This window comes from Ctenopharyngodon idella, chromosome 11 (genome assembly GCF_019924925.1).
Source record: "Ctenopharyngodon idella isolate HZGC_01 chromosome 11, HZGC01, whole genome shotgun sequence".
NCBI classification, from domain to species: Eukaryota; Metazoa; Chordata; class Actinopteri; order Cypriniformes; family Xenocyprididae; genus Ctenopharyngodon; species Ctenopharyngodon idella.
Window position 1 is genome coordinate 12,620,039 of NC_067230.1, and position 24,436 is coordinate 12,644,474.

Consider the following 24,436-nt stretch of genomic DNA (forward strand, 5'->3'; position numbering starts at 1 on the left):
TGCATAGGGGCGGCTGCCGCGAGGGAGCGGAGGAGTCGCCGGGGGATTCCTGCCAGCTACCTAAAGCCAGAGGTGCCGTCGCCGTCCACCAGGCAGCGGAGTGTCGAGCCGTCCACCGAGGGTATCCAGCACCACCGCCAGACATCGCGGAAAAGGGCTAGATGGCAGTGCGTTTTGGGAACCAGACCCTCCTTCCCCTCTTTACCCCCTCATCTTTCCGTCTCCTTTTCTCTCACCTCGTCTGTTTTTACTCTAGGTTCTTCGTTTCCACTGGCTCCTTTTTCTTTACAACCTTCTTTGGAGGCGAGCTGCGCGGCATCAGCTTTTTTCCGCTCTGCAATAGAAACGTGATTTTTAAGTTAGCATCACACAATTTAAAATATTACAATATTTACAATGTCATGATTTACCATTTCACAGTATTTGATGAGCAAGACAAAAAAAGTACGGGGTATGTAGTGCCAGTTCTGTGTGCCACTTACTATTTTCACTGGAGGAGCAAGAGCTCTCTCCAGAGCTCTCTCCCGTCTTCTCTGCCTCTGTTCCTCTTTCAGTGCTTCCAATTCCACTTGTTTCTGAAGCCTGTCACTGTGAAAGAAAGAAAGCAAGAGTGAGATTATTAAGAGGTCACTCAAACCATAAAAATATTATAGCCACTGATGATCATCACCGTAACTTTATGACTTTGTGTCATGAAGATATGTATTTTTATATCTTACTTAATATCAAGGCCTTTCCAGAACATCTTTTGTTTTCTTTGGAGTGTCTGAGCTGGCATGTTTTCTTCCAAGTCAGTACTCCATTCAGCAAATTCTATCAGCATTGGGAATAAAAAGTCAAGGCAGCCGAAAAAACCAAAGCACTTCTCATATACCTCTGCCAACTTCTCACATAGCTGTTTGACCTGGTGAGACAAAAGCAAAATGATGAGATGACATGTGACAGATCAGCCGTACAGTGTTTTATTACATTTGGATGTGTGTGATGCTGTGATGGCTTTAGATGGTTTAGATCATAGTGTACGTACTTTCACTCTTTTAGAGGTAGCCTCAAACTCGGGCTCCCCAAGATAGACTTGATGTTGTTTTAGTTTCTTTTGCTGAATGAGGGTACTGTTCTGCACAAACTCTTTGTTAATGCAGTCTGCCTTCTCTTTCCTGCACAAAAACACACAAAGCAAAAAGCGGGTCAAACGCTGTTACTGTCTTCAGTTCAGACAGTGTGAAGAAATCAAACCCATTGTTCTGCACAAGAAACTTACATCTTTTCAAATCGATCCTGATGGCATTTGATGACCTTGTTATCCCCATGCATTTCGTCCACGTTGTTCTTATACTCCCACGTTATGCCTTCTTCAAGGTCCACCTCCTCAGGGTTGCTGTCCCCTTCCTCGGACTCTTCAAGTTCTCTCAGATCCATCTCTTCCCTTTCTACCACAGATTCAGAGACTTTGCTGAAACAGATTACAGTAACAGAGATGGCTATGAATAATGTTATCAGAAGCAGCACTGTTGGGATATGCAGAATTAGAAAAACATCAGTTGTGCTCACTGGCACGATATTACTATTGTGCTGACCTTTCAAGAGCTTCAGGTTCTTCTTCTCTTTTCAGCTGTATTCCGTTTGCATCCGGAGCCCTGAAACATGATGAAATGAAAATCAGTGTCTGGCAATCAGAGCTATATAAAATGAAACTGGATTACTTACAAATCAACATTTAACAGTGATGTAAAATTAATTACTATTGTGCTGACCTTTCAAGAGCTTCAGGTTCTTCTTCTCTTTTCAGCTGTATTTCATTTGCATCCGGAGCCCTGAAACATGATGAAATGAAAATCAGTGTCTGGCAATCAGAGCTATATAAAATGAAACTGGATTATTTACAAATCAACATTTAACAATGATGTAAAATTAATTACTATTGTGCTGACCTTTCAAGAGCTTCAGGTTCTTCTTCTCTTTTCAGCTGTATTCCGTTCGCATCCGGAGCCCTGAAACATGATTAAATGAAAATCAGTGTCTGGCAATCAGAGCTATATAAAATGAAACTGGATTACTTACAAATCAACATTTAACAATGATGTAAAATTAATTACTATTGTACTGACCTTTCAAGAGCTTCAGGTTCTTCTTCTCTTTTCAGCTGTATTCCGTTCGCATCCGGAGCCCTGAAACATGATTAAATGAAAATCAGTGTCTGGCAATCAGAGCTATATAAAATGAAACTGGATTACTTACAAATCAACATTTAACAATGATGTAAAATTAATTACTATTGTACTGACCTTTCAAGAGCTTCAGGTTCTTCTTCTCTTTTCAGCTGTATTCCGTTCGCATCCGGAGCCCTGAAACATGATTAAATGAAAATCAGTGTCTGGCAATCAGAGCTATATAAAATGAAACTGGATTATTTACAAATCAACATTTAACAATGATGTAAAATTAATTACTACTGTACTGACCTTTCAAGAGCTTCAGGTTCTTCTTTTCTTTCCAGCTGTATTCCGTTCGCATCCGGAGCCCTGAAACATGATGAAATGAAAATCAGTGTCTGGCAATCAGAGCTATATAAAATGAAACTGGATTATTTACAAATCAACATTTAACAATGATGTAAAATTAATTACTATTGTACTGACCTTTCAAGAGCTTCAGGTTCTTCTTCTCTTTTCAGCTGTATTCCATTTGCATCCGGAGCCCTGAAACATGATAAAATGAAAATCAGTGTCTGGCAATCAGAGCTATATAAAATGAAACTGGATTACTTACAAATCAACATTTAACAATGATGTAAAATTACTTACTTCATGGCTTTCAGCTTTCTTTTGGATGAAGCACTTTTCTCCTGAGATAGATGGGCCTCTTTTCTATCCAGTTCAAAAAACTGTGAAAGAGAGAGAGAGGTTAGAAGAGTACAGATGCTACACACAATTGAAACACCTAATCCACACCATTCTCAAGCAGTAGAAATTTCATATTTCAAAATATTATATTCATTTGAACTGGAACAATCAAGATATACATAATTCACTTACTTTACTGCGACTCCGCTGTCTATAAAGATCAGCCTCGAATTGCACAGTACTGATGCCGTATACTGTTATCCTCTTCCCCTGAGCTGGTGGGTATGGACACAGTCCTGCATAAAACATCACATTTATTTTATGTTAATATGGTTCTCATGAAGGAACTTATGTTTACTCCATATTTAAGTGATATGTTTTGAACTCAAATGTAGCAACCGGTTTCAGATTGCTCGACTAGCTCACCTCTGGCTTGGGAAGGGCCAAAGATAGGAGGAAGCTTGAAAGACTTCGGTCCGCTGGAGACCATGATCTTCTCTCTGACATTAATGTTGGTCTTGCAAGGAAACTCCTGTTGATGATAAATATGAATAAGAAAACACATTAATACTATGCTTAACATATGAATGCAAGCGTAATACTAATAATGACTGATGAGGCTTGAGAAAACAAACAAAAAAAAAAAACACATTCAGTACTATGATAGCCTTCTTACCATCATCGTCACAATGCCTTCAGTGGTTCTCTTAAGCGGCGGATATGGACGCAGTCTAGGTGTTTCTGCAGCACACATCATCGCAATGCCTTCAGTAGTTCTCTTAGGCAGTGGACGTGGGCGCAGTTCAGGAAACAAAGGTTGTGCCTTCTGAGCAGGACTGGCACAAGCCAGGGGCCTGAGCTGGCGAAACTTATTGCTGTACATTTTCTGATCTAAATTGGTATGCTGATCCAGAATCCTACAATGAAGTAAAATTTTATGATCTGAAACCGAACGCAGATCAGAAAGCTGTTATATGCAATTGCAACTGTTCTTGTACACAGATCTGGAAATGAACACAGATCAAAAATGTACACTGAACAAAAATCGTACACTGAATGAAAATGCAGATTCACAATCAGATGCTGATAGTTAGTCGTACACTTGATTCAAATTGCACACTGATCAAAAGCTATAGACTGATGCAAAATCGTACACGGACAAGAAATATCATATACAAAGGCAGCAAGTCAATAGTGATCTTCCACTAACCAGAGCACAGGCTTTTTATACTCTAGTACAGTGACGTCACCAGTAGAATGCATTCGATGGCGTCACGCAGCAGCCGAATTGTTTTGATTTAAAAATTGAAATGGCTTGTGTTCAGGCCAGAGCCGTTGAAAAACAGAGTCTTATAGTCATATTTAACGGCTCTGGTTCAGGCCATAGGGGCCGTTCACACAGAATGCGTTTTTCTATTCCAATGCGCTATTTTCCCATTGTTTTTCTATGTAAACACGCGCTTGACGGACGTGCTCGCGTCTCGCGTCTTTTGCAGTGCCTCGCACATGAGCGCCGCGTTTTTAAGACGCCGTTCCAAGTTAAAAGAGTTTCAACTTTTACACGCAGCGCCGCTCATCAGTGTCAGTTCCAAAACAGTGGACCAATCAGAAGAACTCGGAGGCGGGGCAAGCGTTGCGAGCTTCTGTTTACAGTAGCAAGTTGGCATGTCAACTGTTTTATTTGACGGCAACATGGCGGAGGAGGCGCTCATTATCATCTTTTTTTCTTTTTTTCCACGTCAAAACTCATATCTATCAATTCTGCTGTTTGCCTGTTTCTTTCCGTTATTGTCGTTATTGCATCAAGTTATTGCAGACCCTCGTGTTTTACGCTGCGCTTTTTTAAAAACCATTCCTGAGCGCTGCGTCTCGCGTTTTTAGACGCAAAGACGCGTTCTGTGTGAATGGCCCCATAGACTGTAAAAAAAATATGGACGTAATGTCGTGACGGCACACGTAGATTTCTGAAGAGCATTTTTGAAGCGAAAATGAGGCAGCTATAGTGACCATGTTTACTCCTTTCTTTTCAACCATTGGATAGGATTTAAAAAACGGCTGTTGTATTTGTGTAAGGCGGGGTGTTTCTGTCAAAGCGCTGTTAAATATAGGTGAAAACTACGCAGCAAAAAAAAAAAAAAAACGAATAAAATGCTTTCTTAAAGGGTTAGTTCACCCAAAAATGAAAATAATGTAATTTATTACTCACCCGTAAGACCTTCGTTAAGCCGCGGTCACACTAGACTTTGAACGTGCGAAATGTCTTCGGATGCTGTAACGGTCGTGGTATGACGTCACGGTCTACAGCGTCTTTTTTATAAACATGAATTCAACACATAACTTGAAGTAATACATTCAAAATGTAAAAATATAGAACCTACTCGACTTTACTGCAAAAATATCATTCTTTTAATTCAGCCAAGAGGTCATGCCGTGAAGAAATCGATCTTCTACTGGTCGCACGTTTTCACGTGATGCGAATTCGCAGGTCAGAGTTCACCAAACTTGAACTTTGGAACGCAGCGAAATGCGAAATTTTTCGCACGAGCTTGCGTTTCCGGTCTGGCGCATTCACATGCGTTTGAATGGAAGTCAAATGAACGAAAAGTGCAGTGTGACCGCACCTTTAATCTTCAGAACACAAATTAAGATATTTTTGTTGAAATCCGATGGCTCAGTGAGGCCTACATAGCCAGCAATGACATTTCCTCTCTCAAGATCCATTAATGTACTAAAACATATTTAAATCAGTTCATGTGAGTACAGTGGTTCAATATCAATATTATAAAGCAACGAGAATATTTTTGGTGCGCCAAAAATAAAAAAAATAACGACTTATGTAGTGATGGCCGATTTCAAAATACTTCAGGAAGCTTCGGAGCGTTATGAATCAGCGTGTCGAATTTTTTCATCGATCCAAAGAGAAACATTAAGCATAATGGCACAGTCTCCATGCTACACTAATAATAGTAGTAAGGTTTTCTTCTGTGTAACGTTACATATATCCTTAAGTAAAATTTTGGCTGTATTATTTGTGTCCCCTTCAAAAATTGCTCTTGAGAAATTTTATGTTTATTGTCCCCCCGAACTGTCAGATGAAATTTACGCCCCTGAGTGCGTGCATAATTATTAGGCAAGTTGGTTTTTTGATCATTTTTTTCCAAGTACATTTTACCAATTCCAAACCACATTAATCTTAACAGCTACTATTTATTTTGTATTTAATAATTTAGAAGTGATATATAATTGTTCATGAAGGCTGAAAGCTAAAAAACGCCTTATATTCAGGTGTGAATTATTAGGCAGGTTTTCTTTTACAGATAAATTAACCAAAAAAAAAAAGATTTAACTTGGACTGAAAAGTCAAAAATTATTAAATGCCCATGAGGAGGATGCAATAGAAATTGTAAAGTTAAGACATGACCTTTGGACAGCAAATTGCGCATTGGGTCAGAAAACAGGTGGAAAAAAAGGACACGTTAAAAGGGGGGTGCAATGCTGTTTCATGCATTCTGACTTATTTACACTGTTGAAGAGTTGGATTCAGGGGCTGCACCCTTTGAAGACTGCATACGTCATCGGTCTCATTTAAGAAAAATAACTGTTAGATTGCCACAAAAGAAATTACAGTATTTTACACCTCACAATGAATATCAGTCAATTTTATTACGGTTACTTTTCTTAAATATGACATCTTTGATGAAGTATTCAGCCTTCAAATGCGACCTCCAGAGGATGAAGCCTCCAAAATGAGACACAGCTCCTGTCACCGAAGGAGTGTGTTTTTGGTTGTGAGGGAAAGATTACCTTTTTCAGCTTCACAAGAACCCAGCGTTAAGGGAACAGAGGATGAAGTTTGTTTTTCCAGCGGCAGCAACGGAGTTGTGCATGTATGTTTGTTTGTTCCCGGGATTTCGGTGATGAATACTTTGTGAACAAGTCACAGTTCGGCACTGGATTTGCAGATGTGTGAGTAAAGCTGCATCAGATGTCTGTGTTTTGTTGGAAATTGGCGCGAAAGTGCATATAATGTAAACAACACGAACGCTTTTGTTCCCTTTGTATTTATAATGATGTCGCAGCAGACGATCTCTACGCAGAAGCTGCGCACGCTCGTGACTCTTTAGCTCCGCCCACAGCACTGACGGCAGGCACGCTTCCAGGAGCTCGGCTTTTTCCGGAAAGACTCGGTTTAGCGTATCTATCTTTTATAAATATGACAAAACTAAAGACTTTTTGGAGATATGAAGGATGCGTTGTTACTCTAGATGTACTCAAGATTAACATGAGATTGGCAGAAACTGTGTGTGATACCCCCTTTAACTAAAAAAAGAATTAAGAATTACGGTGAAGAATTCAGTGTGAAACCATCAGGAACCCTTTAGTCTCCAGCGCCAGCATCTTCCAGAACTGCAACCTACCTGGAGTCTCCAGAAGTACAGGGTGTCAGGATCTCAGAGACTTTGGTTAGGTAAAGAATCCTATGTTATATGTACTTGTTCACTTTGTTAATTTTACTCAGCTTAGTTAAGTAGATTTACTTAATTTCCATGTGTGTGAAAAATATTTGTGCAAAAAATTGCAAAATAAAAATTGAGTAAATTCTACATATTGTTTTTTTTCAGTGTGCATTTTAATTTACTATTAACTCTAGGGAAATTTACAGTTGAGACCAAAGGACCAGATATGAGGAATGAAGACCAGCAGGAGTCAGGGATGCAATTAACTAAAGGAAATTTTACTGAAGAATAATTTGCAGTTTCATCAGCATGAGAAGTCAGCTTCGACACTCAGCAAGGAGTTTGAAGGCCGCTCTGCTTACACACTCATTACAGCAGCAGTTATACTCTACACCATCATGTCAGGTTGAATGATTCTGATTGGTTAAAGCATAGATAAACAGAAAATTTCCACATATGGGCTGTGAGTCAGAAGAATAGAGAGTGCACGTTTCAGTGAACAGACGTGTAAATCTCATAAGCTTGAAGAAGTCATTCAAATCATTTGATGATTAGAAGGGTAAATATTGATTAATAACTTGATTAACAACAACTCAAAGAATATACATTGAAGCGGCAGTGGATTCAAGAACCCATCCCTTCAGTCCATACAGTATCTCTGTTGTCCCTCCCACCCCATTGCACGATCCAGTCAAAAGCGGGTCATATGATGATTTTTATTTAGCCTAGTTATTTTTTAATAACTCGGCTCACTCTGCTCTTCTTGTTAGTCTTCATCTGATTCGTCTGCAGCACTTATAAATTGATGAAATTTCCCAATCTGGAGGGAAAATTACAAGAAAAAAAAGTTATTGACCAGCAGTTGTGAAAAAAACATCAGCTTGCGTGTTGCATTTCATCACACATTGCTGTGTTCCGACTTTAGATCTTTACTGTACCTTGTTTGCATTTTAAAAATCATATCAACAACAAATACAGATTCATTCAAGAATGCCAGAAGTATTTTTGCATTATTCACCACTTCCAACTGTTTGATGGGGTCCTTAATTTTGGAGGAGCTCCCAGGACCTCCGACCCTATCCAGGACTTCGCTGATTACACCAGTGATCATATTAAACTGGAGCTCTTCTTGTGCTTCACGGGCACGTCGTTCTTTCAGTTGTAATTCCTGTAGAACACATGAATAGTGCGTAATCTTATGAGACAGAACTGTACAGAAGACAGAGGTGCCACAGTGACGTGTATGTAAATGTATTTGTGTGTATTTACAGATTTTTTTATTTCACCAGACAGCCTTCGAAGCTCTAACTTTTGCTCTTCAACTTTTCTTAGTGAGTCCTGGATTTCAGTTTCTTTTTCTTTTTCAAGCTGTATCATTTTCTTTTTCTTCTCCTCCATCTCTTTCCTCATAGCTTCTTGCTCTACATTCATTTCCTTTCGGAAAGACTGTAGACGACGTACTCTTCTTTCTCCAGTGTTCTTAAGTTTAATTGGCATTAAATGGGGAAAGAGAGAGAAAAATGTATCATTACTGTTTAGTACTTTAGATATTAAAACAGGGGGATTATGTACAGTATATACAGCATTTCAAGAAATGCATCTGTTTTGTCTTCAAACATTTAAAAAAAAAAAAAAAAATCTTTATGCAGATATTTTCTGCATCTTTTTTAGTACCTAAGTGATACATAGTGTTGTTACAAGGTGACAGATTTTGTACCAATTTTTTTTTTTTTTTTTTAATGAGTGTAGTGCAGCTTAAATTGTACCACATATTGAATTGGGTTAGAATAAAGCGTTGTTTATAACACATAAATTTATAATAAAAAGAACTCTGAACATTTAAATATACAATAAAACAAATATATATATATATATAAGGCAAACAAATGTCTCAAACAGATTAAAGTGCAAATGAACTATAAAGAACAATAGATAACACTTTACAATAAGGTCCCATTAGTTCACGTTAGTTAATAAGTAAGCTAACATTTACTAACAATGAGCAATAGCTACATTTGATACAGTAGTTATAATATTCTTTGTTAATGTTAATAAAAATACAAGTGTTCATTGTTAGTTCATGTTAACTGACAATCAGCGCCATCTGCTGTCAGAGAGTGAATGTGCATCTTCATTCAGCGTGTCTCCTTCACTCATCCGTGTTATTTATTTCGTTAAATAATGAAGTTTAATCATATTAGGCTGTATCGCTCTTTTTCTATAACCAAACTGAAAACCTCTTAAAATGACAAACAAAGCTTATCTAAGTTACACTTCAACGCTGACATTTATGGTTCCAACAAAAACACGTTTTGGTCTGTAATATATAAATAGTCCACAGAAGGCCCAAGCCAATACTTACAATTCCAGTCTTTTTCTTGAAATCATCTTCTAGATTGAAACTCATTTTCTCCAGCTCTGTGAACGCTTCGGCACTGTGGAGTGGAAAAACTGGCTGCTGCACGTTCAAAAAATGCCCAAACATTACCGGTCACTTAATATGATTCAAATAATGTTGTTCAGTGAATGATTTTATTTTACATTAAACATTGTTATCACTATTACATTGATACTTCAAAACAGTGTAACACTAATAACTATGTAAACATTATTATTTATTTATTTATTAAACTATTTTTTTGTTGTTGTATGTATCAGTAATAGGCTTATCATCAGTTCCAATCAAATGTACGCTATGTTTTGATCACTAATATTTTTTATTATTATTTAGAATTTTTAGGGGATTTTATAATACTATGCAATATTTATAAAATTTTTATAAGCTATTTTTTATTATTATCATTCAATAAATTTAATATTTCACATTAAAATAGAGTGAAAACTACGGAAGCCCTAAACGGCCATGGATTATTATCTTGTTTTGTTGTGATCACGACTTAATTTTCTCGTGATCTCGAGATAACAAAAGTTGTTTTCTCGTGATCACGACTTAATTTAACGCTAAACATTTTATTTGTGTAATTAACATGTTTAATAATCAACAGAGCTTTCAACAGCTCAAGTGCAGACGGAGTGCCTTCAGAAATATGCCAGATTATTCTATAATTCTAAACACTTTTAAAGATGCTTGGATTAAACCCACTTTATTTTCCTCATTCGCTTGAAATAGAATTATATTACATAACGTGTTTGTTATTTTTATGTAGAATAGGCTGATGTGTGTTAAACTGTCTTCCTCCTCTTAGCTCTTCCATTAAAAAGAGGTGCAATACTCCAGATTTCCAAAAAACAAAACTTTATTCCAGTTGATATAGGCTAAAACAATCTTGGAAAAAACAATGCTGTTTGGGAAGAGTGTTTATGTGTATGTGTGTGGTTTCCTACAAAGAAATGTAGAAAATACAATAGGTTACACACTATCACTGAATTAAATGACATAGGCTATAAATCATATTTCTTATCAATATACATTGAGTGACATGAGGTAAACGAACACTGAAACTTTGATGATTAAAATGGCGTCTTAAAGATAGACAATAAGGTGCAAACAGAATACTATACATCAAAATTAGTTTTAATAAGCAATAAGTTTAGTATCAGACCGAACTATTGGGGTAGTGAAACTGTGAGTCATGCATCTAGCAGCCAGAACGTAACGATAACAGATAAACTTTCAAGCAAAATAATCATATTCAAGCATTTAACAGCTAAGTTAATTACTTAAGGCACACAATACTGCACAAAATAAAGCGATCACGAAGACTCTCTCTGTCCGAAACTCGTAGAATCTGGGCCAATATGAACTAATACAGTAAAGTGGATATTTACCGCACCCCATCAGTTATATTTGGTAATATACTGACACCTGTTGGCACATTTGTGTAATTTAGAGCAGAGATTAAGTCGTGATCACGAGAAAACAACTTTTGTTTTCTCGAGATCACTAGCTGGAGCTGGAGTCAGTGCTTCAAGAACCACTACGCACAGATGTATGCAAGACATGGGTTTCAGCTGTCGCATTACTTGCGTCAAGCCACTCTTGAACAACAGACAGCGTCAGAAGCATCTCGCCTGGGCTAAAGACAAAAAGGACTGGACTGCTGCTGAGTGGTCCAAAGTTATGTTCTCTGATGAAAGTAAATTTTGCATTTCCTTTGGAAATCAGGGTCCCAGAGTCAGGAGGAAGAGAGGGGAGGCACACAATCCACGTTGCTTGAGGTCCAGTGTAAAGTTTCCACAGTCAGTGATGGTTTGGGGTGCCATGTCATCTGCTGGTGATGGTCCACTGTGTTTTCTGAGGTCCAAAGTCAGCGCAGCCGTATACCAGGAAGTTTTAGAGCACTTCATGCTTCCTGCTGCTGACCAACTTTATGGAGATGCAGATTTCATTTTCCAACAGGACTTGGCACCTGCACACAGTGCCAAAGCTACCAGTACCTGGTTTAAGGACCATGGTATCCCTGTTCTTAATTGGCCAGCAAACTCGCCTGACCTTAACCCCATAGAAAATCTATGGGGTATTGTGAAGAGGAAGATGCGATATGCCAGACCCAACAATGCAGAGGAGCTGAAGGCCACTATCAGAGCAACCTGGGCTCTAATAACACCTGAGCAGTGCCACAGACTGATCGACTCCATGCCACGCTGCATTGCTGCAGTAATTCAGGCAAAAGGAGCCCCGACTAAGTATTGAGTGCTGTACATGCTCATACTTTTCAGTTGGCCAAGATTTCTAAAAATCCTTTCTTTGTATTGGTCTTAATATTCTAATTTTCTGAGATACTGAATTTGGGATTTTCCTTAGTTGTCAGTTATAATCATCAAAATTAAAAGAAATAAACATTTGAAATATATCAGTCTGTGTGTAATGAATGAATATAATATACAAGTTTCACTTTTTGAATGGAATTAGTGAAATAAATCAACTTTTTGATGATATTCTAATTATATGACCAGCACCTGTACTGGTGTGACAAAGTAAAATGTAGCTGATAATTGTCTGACAGTGCAGATTTTGGCAGTCATGTTGTTGTTGTTTTCAGATGTTTAAATTCAAAACTAGCAATGCCAGATCCGAGAATTAATCATTCTTGTTCAAATGGCTTTTAAAAACTGTTCATGATTCAGTTCTGGGGATCGTGACAGAAGTTTGATGCTGTCGTGTGAGAACAAGCAACAGCCGGCATTTTTCCTCCTCCCAAGTGCCTCATCTTCTTAATCTCCTCTCGTAAATGATGTTTCAATGGCTTACGATTCCTCCCCACCACAGGTTCATCAATGCCGTCAAAATTATTCATTTTTCTGTTTTTGTTGATCACAAAGTAGATAAGGAAAACTGAAGAATCTGCAGGATCTGGAGGATTTTTCTGAAGAACGTTAGTCAGTTCAACTGCTCAGGACAAACAAGGGACTCATGAACAACCATCACAAAAAAAACAAACAAACAAAAAAAACAACAAACAAAGCGAAACAAAAAACAGTCGTGGATCATCCAGATAACCACACAGTATTAAGAATCAAGGGTTCATAGACTTTTGAACAGGGTAATTTTAAAAAATTTAGCTTTTTCCCTGGTGGACTATATATAAACAACTTTTATGTAAAATAAAAATAAACATGCATTTTGTATGATCCTACTTATTTTATTAAAATTATTTACATTTTCACAGATTCTGTAAGTGGTTCACATACTTTTTCTTGAAACTTTCAAAACATAAGCCACAAATAGTTAAGTTAGATAACCCAGAGTGATCGATAAATAAAATGAACAACAACAACAACAAAAAAAATTAAAATAATTGTCAACTTTGTCTTCAACTGCAGCTTTATTTACAGCATTATAATAGGCTGTAGATTAACTTATTGGGAGAAAACATGATCCTCGTCTCATAACACCTCTGCGAAAATTCAAGTGTGAGATTGGTAGTCGAATCAGGCTCCTCCTATCGAAGCATCGAATCTTCGACTATTCAGGGTCACCCCTAGAATATATTATAAAATGTATTTTAGTATTTTGTTCCTGTGAACAAATCTGAATTGTCAGCATCATTAATCCAGTCTTCAGTGTCACATGATCCTTTATAAATAATTCTAATATGCTGATTTGCTGCTCAAGAAACATTTCTGGTTATTATCAATGCTGAAAACAGCTGTGCTGCTTCATTTTTTTTTTTTTTCCCCCCCAGGATTCTTTGATTAATAAAAAGTTTAAAAAGAACAGCATTTATTTGAAACAGAAATCTTCACTTTTGGTAAATGTAATTCATCCTTGCTGAATAAAAATATTAAATTTCTTTCACACGCACAAAAAAAAAAAATAATAATAATAATAAAAATAAAAAATAAATAATAATAATAATAATAAAAATAAATATATATATATTATATATTATATATATATCAGTTCAACTGTTTTCAACATTGATAATAATCAGAAATGTTTCTTTAGTAGCAAATCAGCTTATTAAATTCCACTAAAGGACATAGAGCTTTATCGCATTTTACTCCTAAACTCTGGAATAACCTTCCTGATAATGTTTGGGGCTCAGACTCACTCTCCCAGTTTAAATCTAGATTAAAGACACATTTTTTAGCTATGCATTCACATAACTTCTCATAAACTTGTACTTCAGTTATATTTGATGAAATAGTGAAAAGAAAAACAACAACACATGATCGTCTTTTGCCTGAAATAATATTAGCATAGCTTCTGTTCATCTTTTCCCTCGTTTCTATCTCAGAATGCCCAGCAAGGTTACTAGAGATTACGCCAGCTCCAGTTTGGATCCAGCCTCACTTGTGAAGTCTTCAGATGACACCTTCACTCACAAGTACTTCAGATGATGGAAACTGTAGATGGACATAGAAAACTGCCAGATATTATTCTTATATTGTAATCACTGGCCTGGTTTCACTTACTGTTTTCACTGGAGGAGCAAGAGCTCTCTCCCGTCTTTTCTGCCTCCGTTCCTCTTTCAGTGCTTCCAATTCCGCTTTTTTCTGAAGCCTGTTACTGTGAAAGAGAGAAAGCAAGAGTAAGATTAAGATATCACTCAAACCATAAAAATATTATAGCCACTGATGATCATCACTGTAGCTTTAGTGCTTTGTGTCATGAAGATATTTATTTTTATATCTTACTTAATATCAAGGCCTTTCCAGAACTTCTTTTGTTTTCTGTGGAGTGTCTGAGCTGACATGTCTTCTAAATCAGTACGCCATTTGGCAAATTCTATCAGCATCGGGATTAAAAAAAAAAATCAGGGCAGCTGAAAGAACCAAAGCATTTCTCATAAACCTCTGCCAACTTCTCACATAGCTGTTTGACCTGGTGAGACAAAAGCAAAATGAGATGACATGTGACAGATCAGCTGTACAGTGTTTTATTACATTTGGATGTGTGTGATGCTGTGATGGCTTTAGATGGTTTAGATCGTTGTGTACTTACATTCATTCTTTTAGAGATAGCCTCAAACTCGGGCTTCCCAAGATGGACTTGACGTTGGTCTTTAGCTTTTGTCGAATGAGGGTACCGTTCTGCAAAACCTCTTCAGTAATGCGGCCTTGCCTTCTCTTTTTCTGCACAAAAACATACAAAGCAAAAAGAGGGTCAAACGCTGTTACGGTCTTCAGACAGTGTGAAGAAATCAAACCCATTGTTCTGCACAAGAAACTTACATCTTTTCAAATTGATCCTGATGGCACTGGATGACCTTGTTAATCCCCACGCATTTCATCAACGGAATTCTTACATTCCCACGTTATGCCGTCTTCAAGGTCCATCGGCACACGGTCCATCTCCTCAGGGTTGCTGTCCCCTTCTTCTGGCTCTTCAGGTTCTGTCAGATCCATCTCTTCCCTTTCTACCACAGGTTCAGAGACTTTTCTGAAACAGATTACAGTAACAGAGATGGCTATGAATAATGTTATCAGAAGCAGCACTGTTGGGATATGCAGAATTAGAAAAACATCAGTTGTGCTCACTGGCATGATATTACTATTGTGCTGACCTTTCAAGAGCTTCAGGTTGTTCTTCTCTTTTTTAGCTGTATTCCGTTTGCATCCGGAGCCCTGAAACATGATGAAATGAAAATCAGTGTCTGGCAATCAGAGCTATATAAAATGGAACTGGATTACTTACAAATCAACATTTAACAATGATGTAAAATTAATTACTATTGTGCTGACCTTTCAAGAGCTTCAGGTTCTTCTCTTTTCAGCTCTTTTCAGCTGTATTCCGTTTGCATCCGGAGCCCTGAAACATGATGAAATGAGTTAGACGTTGGGCCTGAGGACAAAGGGCCTCTTTTCTATCCAGTTCAATAAACTGTGAAAGAGAGAGAGGTTAGAAGAGTACAGATGCTACACACAATTGAAACACCTAATCCACACCATTTTCAAGCAGTAGAAGTTTCATATTTCAAAATATCATATTCATTTGAACTGGAACAATAAAGATACACATAATTCACTTACTTTACTGCGACTCCGCTGTCTATAAAGATCAGCCTCGAATTGCACAGTACTGATGCCGTATACTGTTATCCTCTTCCCCTGAGCTGGTGGGTATGGACACAGTCCTGCAGAAAACACCACATTTATTTCATGTTAATATGGTTCTCATGAAGGAACTTATGTTTACTCCATATTTAAGTGATGTGTTTCGAATTCAAATGTAGCAACTGGTTTCAGATTGCTCAACTAGCTCACCTCTGGCTTGGGAAGGGCCAAAGATAGGAGGAAGCTTGAAAGACTCCGGTCCGCTGGAGATCAGGGTTTTTTCTGACATTAATGGGCTGGCGAGCGAGCTCCTGTTGACGATAAATTTGAATAAGAAAACACATTAATACTATGCTTAACATATGAATGCAGGCTTAATATTAATAATGACTGATGAGGCTTGCACACTGATCAAAAGCTGTAGACTGATGCAAAATCATATACCAACACCAAATCGCATATACAAATATATCGCATATTACTCCACTAATATAGTCCACTAGAAGGAGTGAATGAAACGAGTGAGTGAATTCGGACACCGAGTGCACCAGAAGGGCTGCCGATTTCACATAGTTTGTGCTGTTGTTTAATAATCTTTTGAAATGTAGCAAACTGGCAGCTCCAGTAGTAATGAATATTTATGTTGAACTAGCATGTTCAAACCTTTTAAACGATTTAATGATGAACTAAAAAGGAATTTATACCTGTATGATAATGCTGGACCAGCGCAGTTTGGAAAATGAATGGATGATTGAGTCAGCTGCGGACGCCATGTCCTGGCGAGACGCGGGAATTCATTCAGCGCGCGACTCTCACAATGCATTATGGGTATTCTCTAGCCGTTGAGCGTGCATCGGTGGTACACTCGTTATTGCGGTGCATTGTGGGATTGAATGAGTGCACTCAACATTGTCCACTATGGTTTCGGACACCACTACAAATGGCTGTCCCCTCAAATAGTGCCCTATTTAAGGGTATAGGGGGCGACTTTGGACACAGCCATGGTTGTGTCTAAAAGGGATACAGCAACGGCCGGAAGTGAGGCAAAATTTCATAATAAAATAACAGTAAATGAATTTGCTACTTATCGGATTGTATTTTATTAACGACTACACCTACCCTTACAATACTGCAAACACGGTTATTAAATTAATTAATTAAATAAATAAATATTAAATATTACAATGTCCAGTGGCCGTAGCTGTATCCCTTCTAGTCTTTACCAGAAAGCATGGCTTGACTGCATTTGTGCTATGTCCGATTGGGAAATGTTCCATTTCAAGTTCAACTTAAAGTAAGGATTTGTTTTCTTTCCTGTTATTTAAAAACTTGCCTGTTGATGATGTTTGTTGCCAAGAAGTTATTGAACTTGTTTGATATATGCTGAGCAATTGTATCTGTGTATATAAGCTATGTTGGGTTTGTTGCTAAAAGGTTGATACAGTTTATGTATTTTAGAAGGACCCTTTATCGGTGACTTTAACACCGCATTTTGTGCGCTAAATGTGGATTTAAAGCCCAGATGGATGTAAGCTTGTGGCTTTTTGCTTACTTATGGCTGATTCAGAAGAGTTTGGAGCTTGATAACTGCTATTGTTTGGAGTGAATTCATCACCAATAGTTGGATTATTCATCAGCTAAGGGACAACTTCAACTTTGGACATTGTTTGATCAACTTTATACCCTCAGATAAGACTCAACACATCCATTTTCACAATCCATTTGCAACCTAATGCCCAATTCTTGCAAAACACTTATTCATAACATTGTTTTGTATAATGTGATTGTCTTTTTCTTGTATTTCTTTTTTGTGTGGTGAATTATTTTTGTTTCCATGGGTGTATAAAAGAATAGTGTTCATTCATTTGGTGAGCACCTTTCCTTCTTAAACTGCTGCTAGGCAAACTGAATCCCCCTTAATTAAGTTGCATAACTAGTTTTGTTATAGCAATCACAGTAAAACCATGGTTCATTTTGTTAGTTACTATAGTTTTACTGCAAATGCTGTGGTAAAATCATGGTTAATTTACAAATAAACATATATTGAATGATCCTAATTTACTTAACTAATAGTCACGTTCAGGGCCGGTGTAGCGAGATTTTCGGTTTCTGAGATTTTGATTAGCTGGGACCTGTTGATTTCAGGAACGATTGCACAGATCACACAGACTTGCAATATCAAATGTAACTTGACAGGAGAAAAACAAATGGAGGACAGTCGACGTTGTAGGCAGGCTCCCCCATAGATATACATAATAAAGGCTAGATGTCTTGTCTGCGCTGCTGGCCAATGGAGGTCGACGTCCGCACCTGGCAGCCATCTTGTAACAGTCAGCTCGCTCACTCGTAACATTGTGTTTTAATGGTGCATGTACTTTTTAAATAACCATAACTTGCTCAATTTTCTACCGATTTTCAAACTGTTTGGTTTGTTATAAACGTCAGAGATGTACTTATGACACTGCATACTTATGAATAATTATAACCATGGACTTCCATATGAAAATAACATTGAACAGATAAGTGCAATGAATATACACACGCACAAGGTATTTGTTAAATCAATATATAGGCTACTAAAACTCAGTGTACAGAATGGCAACATGAGATCATATATATATATATATATATATATATATATATATATATATATATATATATTTATTTATTTTACACACACACTTTTATAATATGAATATTACTATTATAATATAATAATTTTAATTATTACATGTTTATTTTAACTTCTTCAGGGTTGGGCCATTTACTAGGCTTTTCCCCTCGACATAAACTTGTAAAAAGCTTTGAGTCAACAACAATCTTGTAATACTGTTATGTCATAGCCCCGCTGTTCCTGTGTAACAGGACTTGTATTGTACATACATCCACTAAGTAACTAACGATTATCCCAAATATAATCATAATATTGTCATATCTTACAGGTGAAAGGTGATCCCACGGGCTCTCGTTTTGAGACTACGGCGATTGGAGCATCCGTAGGCTGCACAAAAGTCTGACATCTTCTCCTATAAAGCCAGCAATTTCCTGTATCATAATGTAAGATGTTTTTAACAAACCAAACCGATTGGAAATCATGTGCAACTTAAGTTATATTGAAAAGAAAGAGCAATTCTGCCTCTCCCACTGATGTAAAATTGCTGGGTAGCAGCTAAACTGTAACTACTAGGTCTCACTCAAAGCTTCTTGTTATTAGCCAACTAATAACTACAACCACATCCACAAAAATTGTAATTTAGACAAAAGATTAGTTGTCATAAAATCGTTATTGGTGTCAGTAAAACCTATATAATTGAACAGCTCGATTGTGGTCTCAGCCTTGATAACTTAAGCAAGTAGCCGTGATACACAACTATGCTGCACGATTAAGTCGTTTTTCGAAAAGAAAAGCTGCATGTTCAAGCATCCAGAATTATAGCCACGTTAATAACATTTGTAAGAAACCAAACCATTTGTAAATCCGTCAAGATTTCAGCGAAATAAGAGTATTTGTGTTCGTGCAGATCACTCACCTTATATCAGGTACCACAGAGCCCGCCAGAAAGCTTGCATGTAAGACATCTAGCCTTTATTATGTACATCTTATGGGCTCCCCTGCCACGCGTTGTGCTGTACAGTGAGAAACAAAATAGAAAAAAAGTTATGTTTATGAAACGTGTTTGATATTGACGATTTGAGATCGGGGACGCTCCGTCTCTTGTCATGATACTACACAAAAGAGGATTTTTTCGTCAAAAAATCGTTTGTGACAAGCCTCAAATAGGGCCGCGCCCTTCCGATCGGTCGGGGGTTCAAATCGGGCTTAAAATCTTCAAGTGTGTGGCCAGCCTTATTCCACGATTGTCATATAGCTATTGAAAAAAAACTGCACTTTTGACACTAAATCAATACGTGACGCGATTTGCCCCGTGTTTTTATGCACAGAACTGTCCATTTCTCCCTCACTTACGTCGTCTAGGTTTCGGACGGAGGAGCTTTGCCGCTTCGCACAACCAGAGCCGTTGAAAAACATTCATATTTAACGACTCTGCGCACAACCAAATGTAGCAACGGCCTCTCACAAGTTAGAAAGAAAAAACTAAGCCAATCAGTTTGGCGATCTGGGTTCAGATCAGCGAGGCGGGAACATAAGGCGGGAATCAGATCTACTATCCGTTTTTGTACCAGGAATTGCGCATTTTTCAAAGAACGCTCTTGTAAGAGATTTTTAATTTAAATGAGATGATTCCTGGTGAAATAAAATAAGTAACTTAATACATAAAAATTGCTAGTCGAACAAATCACGTGTCCCCGGATATTGTTAGGGACACGTCCACAGCGTCCCTACATTCTACAACCCTGATAATAAACTACAGTATACTTACAATTCCATTCGTTTTTTGAATTCCTCTTCCCAATTGAAGCTCATCTTCTCCAATCTCTAGATGTTGTGCCGATTCTGCCGAAATCGGTGACCTATAGAAAACTGTGACCAGGGTTGGCTGTTCAGCAAATGTTCCCGCGAGCGGGAGCACGCAGACATTAGTGCAGAGAGCAGATGCTGAAGCGGAATGATCATTGATCATCGTCAGTATGGAGGACCAAATTACTCAAAATGAAATAATTAAATAATGAATTCAATAAAACAACAATTTAATGTAACAGTTTATTCTGAAATAATTAAATAATTAATTTATTTAATTATTAATTCAATTATTAAATCAATCAATAAATAAATGTATTTATTTATTTTGTAAAATTCCATGAAAACACAACATTGTTTAATATATTTCACAATATCCTCTTTCACACACTATTATTGTGTTTAAATATATATTTTTTCATAATTAAATGTTCTTTTTCAAAAAGCTGTTTTTCATAATTATATGCTGAATTTACGAATGACACCTATTTGACGAATCATGTATTTCCAAAGCACGATTTTCCCAAAGATTCTTTTCATAATAATAGAGGACATTTCACAAATGCCAATCAACAGGCAGTGGGCGGTGCTTGGCGCTAATTGGTTTAAAGTTGGAGAGCGGACAGACACGACAAATCGATCTTCATGTGGTTGGTGATATTAGTCACGGAACGCCATGTTCCACCCTCATAAAGTTTTTTTTTCCTCCTCATTAAAATCAAATGATCAGCAATGATTGTATATCAAAAGCGGGGACACGTTTGTGTGCATTTTGTTTTGTGATTACACCGGAAAAAAATAGACCCTCCGCAGCGGCATTAGCGATAGATTTACGCACGCGCTCGTCTGTGTGAAGACTGTGCACGAACCAAAGAACGTTCCGCCACTGATAACAGCGGCAACGAACACTCATGATTTCAAAATCAACACACCCCTGCGCCAGATCGCCGCTTTTTAACACAAATTAATGTCAACTGGATATGTTTCATTTGCATTAGGTATATATACGTACAGTGAGATTTAAAAAAAATAAAATAAAAAAAATAAAAAAAAGAGTGGTAGGGACAATATCGACCCTGGCAAAACGTGGTGGGGACATCACATGTCCTACCTGCAAATTACGTCTGTCACACAACTAACTCATCTACAAGAACTCTGCGTTCAGTGCTGGTAAAGTGTTCCATATGTAGGCTAGTCATCAATTTCTAGATCCTCTGATGCACTTATTGCCACTAGCAGATCCCTTATGTCGTCTAATCCAGATAACAGAGCATCACCAAACAAAACATTACCTTCTACTTCATCTGCAAATGAAAGCAGTGCGTTTTTAACTTGATCAAGTCCTACAGCCATATTCATTCCCAAGGCTTGTTCGAGATGCATCGACGCTGTGCAGGCCGATCGCATTATGCGTTTGGAGAGCATGTGACTCGTTATGCTTTTGAATCGCTCTCGCGGTCGAACGTTCAGTTCACCTCGCCAGACCCATAATTCATCCGAAAGGATTAGCCAATTAGCGCCAAGCACCGCCCACTGCCTGTTGATTGGCATTTGTGAAATGTCCTCTATTATTATGAAAAGAAACTTTGGGAAAATCGTGCTTTGGAAATACATGATTCGTCAAATAGGTGTCATTCGTAAATTCAGCATATAATTATGAAAAACAGCTTTTTGAAAAAGAACATTTAATTATGAAAAAATAATTGAAACAATAATAGTGAAAGAGGATTTTGTGAAATATATTGTATTTGTATCATTACAATAATAAATGCACAAAATTTATTGACATAGACCTCATGTTTAATATGATAGTTTTATCCTTACATATGTTATAATAAAATGTATTGTTAATCTCGAGAGCATTAATTTTAGCCAATAAATACATGGATCCGCGTATTATTTTAGAGTGTCCTGACGGACTAGGGCAAAGACTATAGAATAACACAAGACATGTCACTCGTATTGTTTTGAATAGGAGAAAGTGTAACGCTCAATATGGCGGAATAAGTCCCGCCTTCAAAATAAGAGCCAATCGCCGACCTGTAAAGTCATCGCGTCACTGCAGCGGCCGTTAGAAGCACCGGTTTCTATAGAAACAGTCAGACGCGCGCCTCCAAAATGAGGCACAAGAGACGCGCATTTAGGTCTGCGCATGCGCATTAGACATTCATTTTGTCATGATTTGAGCGTTTGGGAAAAAAATGTATGAGACAGTTGTTGTCAGATTTCATTGGTGATTTCAAATATGAAATTTAAAAGCTTGGCAAACAGCTTTGGAGAATTTGATGTTTCCCCATTCAAAGAGATAGGAGCTGCATGATGCCCAGGATGCCCGAGAGGCGTTTCAAAGATGGCCGCCGAGTGAAATGACTTGTCTTAAAGGGACTTTGACTAGGGGCAGAATTTTTGTTCAGCGTACCAGAGGTTCTGGGTTCTAATCCGCCTTCGTGTATTTTATTTAATTTTTTTCTCATTAAAACCAAAGATGTTCATCAGTGATTGTATATCAAGAGCAGGGACACGTTTATGTGCATTTTGTTTTGTGATCTCACCGGAATGAATAGAGTCTCCGGCCGATAGATTGAAGCGCTCGTCCGTGTGAAAACTGCGCAGTGTGCACGAGCGCCAAGAGAACACTGTCGCGCCACTGATCACAGCGGCAACGAGCACTCAACATGATTTCAAAAACAACATCCCAGCACCAGATCGCCTATTATTAACACAAACGAACGAATTGCTAATCAACTAGAGATGTTTCTTTTGTTTTAGTATATATCCGTGCCGCGATATGTTTCAAAAAGTGGTGGGGACAATATCGACCCTGGCAAAAAGTGGTGGGGGTCCCACCCGCAAATTACGCCTATTCTGAATCATGTCCAAAAATAAGAAAAGGGGAAATGAAACTTAGGAACAGCTAGACAACCATCTAAATATGATTGCCCCATGATATTGAGTAACCAATGAACTAATAAACACATGATTTGGGCAGATCTTGCTTTATCTAGTAACAAGAAGGTTTGACATATGAAGAACCAATCATATTGTAGAATGTTTTGCCATGCTTCTTCTATCCTATATAAACTGTTGAATTCTTTTTGGATTCTCTTTAATTGATACAAGGTTGTGATTAAAGCATATTCTAAGGCATAGTCTGGAGTCTGTTTGGTTTTTAGGCTGCGCAGCGTTAGTGAATTTAAATTTTACTGTAACTGTAATCATAGCCGCAAGAGTGAGACAGCGAGATGATTGACTGGACAATAGCGGAGGCAAAAAATGCAAGTTAACTTTTGTTAAAAAAAGAAATAAAAAAAATACTGTTACCCTACTGTACCTACAGATTTATCAATATCTGGTCAATTTGCTTTATAAAATAGAAAGGGGAGGTGGTCACATCACATGAGTCACTTTATTTCACCAATACTGACTGTAATGTTCAATAAAGAGCGGTAACCAGTTTCTGTGACCCATACTGCGTCATATCTCAGTAAATGTTAGTTAACAGTAATGAGAATAAAGATAAGCCCACGTGTATCAGACAATGAGAATGTTATACAAAACGAAACCATTCATTGTATTAACACAGCGCAGCATTAATGTTTCATTTCTTCTCTATACAAGCAGTTGGCGCAGTGCTGAGTTTCAGTGTTTACGTCCGAACACCGGCTCATCATTGGCCGGCTCCTGCGTCAGCATCACAGGCATGCCTCGTGCTGGTCACGTGAAGAGGTGTCGGCCAATACTGACGTACATCCCGGAAGCTGCAACGAAAATAGCGCAGCAGGGGAGAGACGGGAGAAATGAATTTGTTTAATAAACAAAATTTTTTTTTTTTTTTGTGCAAAAACAAAACAAAGTATTGTCGTCGCTTTATAACATTAAGGTTGAACCACTGTAGTCACGTCGACTATTTTAACGATGTTTTTACTACTTTTTTGGACAGTGAGTGGGGTAATTTTGTTGCTTTCAATGGAGGATAAAAAAACCTCTTGGATTTCATCAAAAATATCATAATTTGTGTTCTGAAGATGAACGAAGGTCTTACGGGTGTGGAACGACATGAGGGTGAGTAATTGACAATTTTCATTTTTGGGTGAACTAACCCTTTAAAATTTAATTTTTTTTTTTTTTTTTATTTATTTATTTGTTTTTTTTATGTGTTGCATCGATACACCATATCATTATTCCTGATGTAATCCTAAAGGATGCTTTAAGCCCCACTACGGAAAACAATGCAAATCATCAATCAAGCACATGAA

At 37.6% G+C, this 24,436-nt stretch overlaps 1 protein-coding gene across 1 annotated transcript; it reads right to left on the bottom strand.

Annotated features, from left to right (window-relative positions):
* Positions 1 to 1,257: 1,257 nt before the first annotated feature.
* On the bottom strand, positions 1,258 to 24,307 carry LOC127523041 (trichohyalin-like). Its single transcript, XM_051913492.1, has 13 exons — positions 19,291 to 24,307; positions 18,701 to 18,805; positions 3,270 to 3,375; positions 3,036 to 3,139; positions 2,805 to 2,884; positions 2,640 to 2,699; positions 2,463 to 2,522; positions 2,286 to 2,345; positions 2,109 to 2,168; positions 1,932 to 1,991; positions 1,755 to 1,814; positions 1,578 to 1,637; positions 1,258 to 1,453 (listed from the first exon to the last, which is right to left on the bottom strand). The coding sequence occupies exons 3-13, from the start codon at positions 3,331 to 3,333 to the stop codon at positions 1,258 to 1,260; spliced, it is 864 nt and encodes a 287-aa protein (XP_051769452.1). The 5' UTR covers positions 3,334 to 3,375; positions 18,701 to 18,805; positions 19,291 to 24,307.
* Between the last annotated feature and the right edge of the window lie 129 nt (positions 24,308 to 24,436).

Excerpts from the sequence above, each read along its gene's own strand:
- LOC127523041 (XM_051913492.1), bottom strand. The coding sequence starts at position 3,333 with ATGGTCTCCAGCGGACCGAAGTCTTTCAAGCTTCCTCCTATCTTTGGC. Across the intron at positions 2,885-3,035 it reads GACAGCGGAGTCGCAGTAAA|TTTTTTGAACTGGATAGAAA; the intron begins GTAAGTGAATTA and ends TCTCTTTCACAG. Across the intron at positions 2,700-2,804 it reads AGAAAGCTGAAAGCCATGAA|GGCTCCGGATGCAAATGGAA; the intron begins GTAAGTAATTTT and ends ATCATGTTTCAG.